Source organism: Aethalodelphis obliquidens, unplaced genomic scaffold (genome assembly GCF_003676395.1).
Source record: "Aethalodelphis obliquidens isolate GAN/ISIS:26980383/991018 unplaced genomic scaffold, ASM367639v1 scaffold12, whole genome shotgun sequence".
In the NCBI taxonomy this organism is placed as follows: domain Eukaryota; kingdom Metazoa; phylum Chordata; class Mammalia; order Artiodactyla; family Delphinidae; genus Aethalodelphis; species Aethalodelphis obliquidens.
Window position 1 is genome coordinate 24082710 of NW_020837956.1, and position 7961 is coordinate 24090670.

The 7961-nt window shown below is 39.3% G+C and overlaps 1 protein-coding gene across 13 annotated transcripts in view; it reads left to right on the forward strand.

Moving 5' to 3' along the window:
• Positions 1-7961, forward strand: part of DTNB (dystrobrevin beta) — a 244921-nt gene that overhangs the window by 182056 nt on the left and 54904 nt on the right. For 9 of the 13 annotated variants that reach the window (XR_003434136.1, XR_003434137.1, XM_027113659.1 and 6 more), the window contains one exon: positions 5044-5133. The exons of the other annotated variants lie outside the window; for them this stretch is intronic. Coding sequence is in view for 7 of the 9 variants with exons in the window: in XM_027113659.1 (XP_026969460.1) it covers positions 5044-5133 (90 nt within the window). In the remaining 2 variants the exon portion in view is untranslated. The remainder of the gene's footprint in view (positions 1-5043; positions 5134-7961) is intronic. 13 annotated transcript variants of the gene reach the window in all.

Genomic DNA, 7961 nt, shown 5'->3' on the forward strand with positions numbered 1-7961 from the left:
GGTTCCAAACTATTCCAAACTATTGACTCTGCTTTAGAAAAACAGATTTCTAAAGCAAAATCTATTTGTAAGTTGGGGGTTGTATATGTGTTGCATGTACACATTGCAACACATTTTATGCATATATGCATAATCAAAAAAGGAAAGAGTTTAAATTCAAAAAGTAAATCTGGGAAAACAGGTACAGTTTTGAATGTGAGTAGAATGATATAACATCCATGCCCCAAACAAAATTGTCAGAAAATTCATGGACATGTAAATTCCTTATTTACCATAGGCAGCTATTGTTAATGCTTCTCCTTTTGGCTTCCATCCCTAATTATCTGGCAAACAACAGTAGTTCTGAATAGCAGTCTTCATATAACACTAAAATGGAGTTTAATGGACTGTTGCCTCCGTAGTAAATGTTTCCAGTTTCTCTTCTCCCATTTCCTTTGGAACACACCCTGGTCAGATTTTCACTGCCCATTACTCTACCAAAACCACTCCTGTCAAGGAGACCAGTGACTTCCACATGCTAAATCCAGTGGTGAATTCTCAGGACTTATCTGGCTTGACCTATCAGTGGCATTTGATGTAGATGATCACTCCCTTCTATGTGAAACACTTTCTGCACTTGCCTCCAGATACTGTGTTCTGGTTTTCCTCCTATTCCTTCTCGACCTCCTTTGCTGGTTTTTCCATACCTCTTTGACCTGTAAATGTTAGCATACCAGAAGGGCCACTTCTCTTTTCTGTCTGTGTTCACTCACTGTAGGTGATCTCATCCATACTCGTGGCTTTCAGTAACATCTGCATACAGGTAACTCTCAAACTTATTTTTCTGGCCCAGACTTTTCCCTGAGCTTTTCCCTTTTTCCCTCGCATATCTTCCTCCTAATCAGTATCTTCTTTGGATATTTAATACATATTTCATAATTAGCATGTTTTAAACTGAGTTCTGTATCTTCTGCCACCAAATGTACTTCTTCCATAATCTTCCCCATCTCAGTGAATGGCAATCCCATTCTCCTAGTTGCTTGGTCAGAACCCTTGATTCTTCCCCCATCTAAACTGTCAGATTATTAGATCAGATCTATCCAAAATCACTGTCAAAACCTATCCAAGATCTTTCTATTTATTATCACTTCTGCTGCTACTCCTATTTCCTAGCAACTCTTGTCTTTCATCTGGAATGTCCAGTAGCCTTCAAATTGCCTGCTTCTTCCCTTGCCCTCTGGCACTTCATTGTTCCTAGAGCAGACGATCCTATTAAAATATATCATACCTCACTTCTGCTCAAAACCTTCCAATAACTTCTAATACCACAGTAAAAGCTAAAGCCTTTGTAATGGTGTGCAGGGTGATAGAGCCTACTTCTCAATCTATCTGCCATAAAGACGCAGTTTTGTTTTGTTTCAATTTCTAGTTTGAAGTGGATTGATACTTTACAAAAGTATGATAAAAATAAGTTACTACAGCGAGAACTTCCACCCTGATCATGGTGAACTAACTGGTAACAGAGTAGCTCTCCCACTATAAACTACTAGAAAACTGGTCTGAATATAAGAAACAACTGTTTTCAGGAATTAGTAAGTAGCATGGGACTGATTCCTGAGGGAAGGGAAACAAATGAGAGAGCCCTATGATTGCCCAGGTTTTCTACTAGAACACATTTGCCAAACTATAGTGCAGAATACAAGCAGAGCAAGGCAGTCTTGCTGAGAGTAAGAAGGTAGAGATTGGAGTTTAGGGAGGCCGGAATTTGCTGAGCAAAACACCAGAGAGGAGGAATTGTGCAGAGAAAGAGCTCAATAAATCTGAAGACAGATCTCTTGAGTCTTTGGCTGAAAACTAAGCTGTATTTGCGTAGAATGAGATTTCACAAGACCAGCAAAGAACAACTACCTGGGAAAGAACAACTCCTGGAGTTTTGAAAGTGCAACAACTACCTGAGCTCACATAGTTGTTTGAGTTCCAACCAACCAGAGTAGAGAGATATCATTGAACACATGAGGCATTCAGTAAAGACCCCAGAAAGACCACATCTTAGGAGCAGGGTGAAATTGGCCCTAAATAAAGGTTACTCGAGTTCTGCGCTAATGAAACTTAAACACAGGCCTCACAAGGATCAAGCTGTTCACAAGGAAATTAAATTACTGCCGGATTCTTTCAAGGAAGACAACAAAATCCAGACGTTCAGCAACATAATACTCAGGATTTGCACCATCCAGTGAAAAATTAGAAGACGTAAGAAGAAGCAGGAAAGTATGACCGTAACCAGGAGAGAATTAGTCAATATAAACAGAGCCAGAAATAACAGATGTGATACAACTGGCAGACATGGACTTTAAAGCAGCCATGATAAGTATCAAAAATATAAAAGAAAATATCAACATAATGTGGAGAAAATGTGAGAAATAAAAAAGAACCAAGTTTAAATGTTACTGGAACTTTCTGCACATATAGTCTACTTCCATCAAAACTTTTAAAATAAAAAGAGAACTTATAGAGTTGAAAAGGATTATACCTGAAATGAAAAATTCAATGGATAGACTTAACAGTAGATTAGAAATTGCAGAATAAAAGTTCACTGAACTTAAAGACATAGCAATACAAACTATCCAAAATGAAGCACAGAGAGAAAAATGGCTGAAAAACGAACAGAGCCTCAGTGACCTTTGGGACAATGTCGAACAGTCTAACAGAGGGGGAAGAGAAGAATTATTCAAGGAAATAATTTTTTCCAAATTTCCAAATAAATTTTTACATCTTTGATGAAAACTATAAACCCACAGATACAAGATGCTCAACAAACTATAAGTACGCAGGATAAACAGAGAAAAACACACCAAGACACATCACAATCAAATCGCAAAAAAAAAATCACAATGATAAAGAGAAAATACTAAAAGCCGCTAGAGAAAAAAAGACATGTTACATACAGGGGAACAAGGATAAAGTTTTCCAATGAGTTCTCAATAAAAATAATGCAAGCTAGAAAATGGAATGGCATCTGAAAGTGGTGAGAGAACTTAGTTTTATTCTCTCTAAAATATAAAAATTTCCTAGCTTTATCCACTGAAAAGACCTAGAAGCAGTGACACCCCAAGAACCATAAGCACTCTAGTACCCTGCCTGTGGCCTCTGAGCGCTCTTTCTCAGTAAAGGGAACCTGGGATCCTGGGAAGAATGGTTGATTCCAAGTGTGGAGCAGCATATACAAGATGAGATTGGGGCATCTTATTGTACAAACAAGGAGGCTAATAAGCTTTAATGGATATGTCAGAAGAACACCAGAGCCTGCTTCCAGGGGTTCCCACTGGCCACAGTTAGGACAGTTTGAACACCAAAAGGATGATTGCAATGGATTGAAGCACATCAGATACATAAAAATCTATGAGTTCATAATTATACCAAAAAAAAAAAAAACCTCCTAAGGCACTAACTTGTTTTTCTGTTGTTGTTGTTAAATAATAAGAAATATCAACCATTTGGTTTTACCTTTCCTGAATGAGCAGTATTTCACAATAAACAATAGAAGAAATTAATAAATGAGCAACAGATGATAAAATCGGAAAGTCAACATTTTGCAACCCCTCATGAAATAATGTATTTAGGCAAGAACTATTAGTAAATGCTAAAATTATTAGGTGAAAAGTTGATGGAGGATTTTGTAATGGAGAGATGTGAATCTCTCCATTACAAATGGAGAACATCTGAATCCACCGATCAGTATTTACATTCCATTCCGTTATGTGCCTCCTGTTTGATTTATAAGTACATCATATTACATATGATGGATTCTAGCCCCTTCTCAATAACAAAACAAAAGCAAAAACTTTAGTCAACATCTAGATCTGACCCCACAGGGACTAGAGAAACAAATTAAATGATGCCTCCAAAATGTAGGATATGCTGCAAGGTAACCTGTTTTATTCACAAGTAGATGACATGGAAGAAACAGGGAAAAGGAAAAGGGAAAACTGTTATAGATTAAAAACAGAAACATATAATCAAACACAGACATAAAAGAAACATATCAACCAAGCGCAAAGTGCAGACCTTGTTTGGATCTTGACTTTAACTGTAAAAGGGTTTTTTTTTAAGATTTGCGGACATTTTCAGATGGACTGAGATATTAAAGAATTTTTGTGATTTTTTTTTTTTTAGGTGTGATAATGGTGTTCAGGTTGTATAAATTCTTTCTGTATCTGATAGATGTACAGGCTCAAGTATTCCCAGGTGAAATAATAAATTGTCTGGGATTACTCTAGCCACCTCCTCCTGCACAAAAAGTTGGGAGAAGGAAGAATAAATTAAACAAGTTGACAACGTTCATTTTTGTTGAACTTTGCTGATGGGTACATGAAAGGTAGTCATTAGATTACTCTTTCTATTTTTGCACATATTTTAATACTTCTAGAGTAGAAAGTTAAAAAAAAAAAGATCATGTGCTTAAGGACCTTCCATATATCTATAAGAGAGAGCCTCACTCAGATTATATGCAACATTGTCTTACAATTAAATACGATCCTAAGAAGTTTGGTTTAAGTACCAGTTTTATGGGAGAAAATAGAATGATGCTAAAGGCAGTGTCCTTATAGAAATAAAAAGGCTTAACTGGTATTATGAGGTAACACTGAAAACTCTTACATGTCGACAAAAGCTATGGAAGCATTAAGGGGCCACTTAGTGATTAAATGGAACCACTCTCCCTCAGTTTTCCTGCCAGAAGGCATTTCCTAAAAAGTGCATCCATTGCAGAGCCCAGAACTGGTGGGCAAGGGGCTTTGGTGGCTCCTCCCTGGTTTCTCCCTCTCAAGGGCTGTAGTGTCAGTCCGCCAAAGCTCTCTTCTAAGGGATTGGTTTTGTTTAAAGGATTTGTGTGATGTATTCCCTGTGGTCTGGCACCACATTCCATTATGCATTGTGGTTTTTTATTGTTTTCCTTATCTTGATTTTTCTTTTCTGTTTTTCTTTGACGTTTGCCCATTTTAATCCATGTTCATTTCTTGCTTGTGTCTGTGTCACGCTTGCTGTCTTTGCCTCCGTTGTTCCTAGGTTACAGTATAGCCAGGATATACCCAGTCACCTGGCCGATGAGCATGCGCTGATAGCCTCCTTTGTGGCCCGTCTGCAGCACTGTGCACGGTCAGTGGTAGAGCAGCAGCAGGCGGGTGGCCAAGGGCTGATCAAAGGGAGGGAGAGCTCTGTAACCTGGGGTTGCCAGCTGGAAAAAGCTCTGCATGTGGGGTTTTTCTTGAGAAGCTACCAGCTATGTTTGGCGGAGTTTAAATAATTGCTAAAGCACTGGCTTCTAAAAGAGAAGGAGCCTTGCCAAACCTAGGCACTTACCTAAAGATATAGTCAGAAATTCTTTAAAGTGGAGTTCCCTTCCTTTAGGTTACACTTAAAGAGTGTATAAACCTCAGAGAAATGTGCGGTCCCAAAGATGTGTATTCACAGAGGTATTTGATGCAAACTCTTACTGTTCATTCTTGCCTAAATAATGAAATCTTTCTGTCGACATTCAAAGTTTAGGATTGGTCAACACACTTTGTCTTATCTGGGGGCTTTGACACCATCACCTTGTTACATCTTTACATGTTGCATCTTCATCTGTTCCCCAAAACCTATCATTGTTGATTATTTAAACCAGTGATTTTCAACAGTGGTATTGGGTTATTGTCACCTGAGAGACTTTTACCAAACTATGTATACCTCTGTGTGTTATAATAATTATATGTATTATAATAGACCCACATACCTCTTTCCCTGGAAACTACTGTTAATATGGGAATATGACTGATCCCTCAGTGGATTATGGTGGAAAAACATTTGATAACCACTAACTATAGCAAAGTTAACCCTTTAAAAGAGTTAATACCAAACAAAGTGCCATTACATTCAGGCCCAAAGCCACCTGCCCAGTCCATGCCCACACCTGCCACCATTCTGCCAGGAGAATGGCAGGTAAAGTTTAAATAATCCCCTTTACATAGCAGCAGAGTCTCTGTGCCAAACCACCTGAGATTCTTATTCTTAGAGAGAAAACTATAATTTTTATAAACTTAAACACATGAGAGAGGCTGGAACCTTAAATTTTGATCTTAGTTTTGCCCTTAACATGCCATGGCTTCATGGGAAGCTCTTATTCGCCATGATAACCGAAAAATAAATTAATAATCAACTTTAAAATATATATCCTTGGGGCTTCCCTGATGGTGCAGTGGTTAAGAATCCACCTGCCAGTGCAGGGGACACGGGTTTGAGCCCTGGTCCGGGAAGATCCCACATGCCGTGGAGCAACTAAGCCCGTGCGCCACAACTACTGAGCCTGTGCTCTAGAGCCCGTGAGCCACAACTACTGAAGCCCGTGCGCCTAGAGCCCGTGCTCTTCAAGAAGAGAAGCCACCGCAGTGAGAAGCCCACACACCGCAACGAAGAGTAGCCCCCGCTCGCCGCAACTAGAAAAACCCCGTGTGCAGCAACGAAGACCCAATACAGCCAAAAATAAATAAATTAAATTAATTAATTTAAAAAAAATAATAAAATAAAATATATATCCTTGAAAAGGACTGTTTTAAGTATTATACTTCATAGCATTTCACATAGTTTTCTCAGTATGACCAAGTGGCGTTATTACTTTTAGGCGTTTACCTATCTCTAAAGCCTTAGACTGTTGGCTTCTCCTACCTCCCAACTATGTTTAATAGGCTTATTCTGTAGGAGGGATGCCTGATAATTGTGCATTGTATCACAGAGTGTCTCCTCATCCAGCAGATGATTTCTGAGCACTCTATCCCAGCCCCTTCGTCTCTAGGAAGAGAGTTTTCTTAACGCTGGCAGGACAGCTTATTTATTATCAGTAAGGGCAATTGTCCAAGTTATTAAAAATTTCCATGGTGAATGTAGCAGCAGAATGTTAAACAGACACTACTAGCTGATAGCCCAGGAAGATTTATGCTAAGTTTAACTGAGATCCTCAAGTCTTATGGCTTAGGGATTAGGCTCCCTGAGCAAGAATTGGTGGCCAGGAGCCTTGGAAGAGCGTGAGGATTGGGTGAGTACTGCATCTCTTCTTGATTTATAGTCTAAGGAGCTGAGCTTCGTACTCCCTCAAAGAAGTCAGAAATTTCCTGGCTAACTCATTCTGAGAATGAAAATCAGCTCAGGCAAAAGAATAAGGAACCTTTCTAATTTCCCTCATAGTTTTCATTGACCATAAAACCTCTCATCAACATAAAGTTCTAGTTTCTGGCTTGAAAGCATAGCCAGTTAAAGCAATCATGTCATCCACACTCGGGTATGAATGACAGATAAAATTAACCTTCCTAGGGACATGGAATGTGGTGGAGAAGCAGGAGCTCTTCTGCACAGAGAAACCTATTGTGTCCCTTGCCAGAAAACAGAGGTCAGCCACTTTAAGTCCCACTTCTTAAGCTGCCGTTTCCTCCATAGTAGTTATCCACTTGTGTTGTTAAATGTTCATTTTGTTGTTATTTACAAGATAAAGATAGTCCTTTTATTTCAGACAAGCATCTTTAAGGCACAAGTATTATAGTTCAGCCCTGACCTTGGGGTCTTGACCCTAAAGTATTAAAGTCAACTGATGGTAGCATGTTCTTATTACAAGATCATCTTTTGAGAAAATGGTTATATATGCTAGAGACTGACGTTTGCACACCTAAAATTATATAGTGTTGAGAAGTGTCATTGCCAGAAAGCAGTGACAGTGGCAGCACATTTTTTAAAAATCCATCCTAGGGCTTCCCTGGTGGCGCAGTGGTTGAGATTCCGCCTGCCAATGCGGGGGACACGGGTTCGTGCCCCGGTCCGGGAAGATCCCGTGGCTGGGCCTGTGAGCCATGGCTGCTGAGCCTGCGCGTCCGGAGCCTGTGCTCCGCAACGAGAGAGGCCACAACAGTGAGAGGCCCACGTACTGCAAAAAAAAAAAAAAAAAAAAAAAAAAAAAAAAA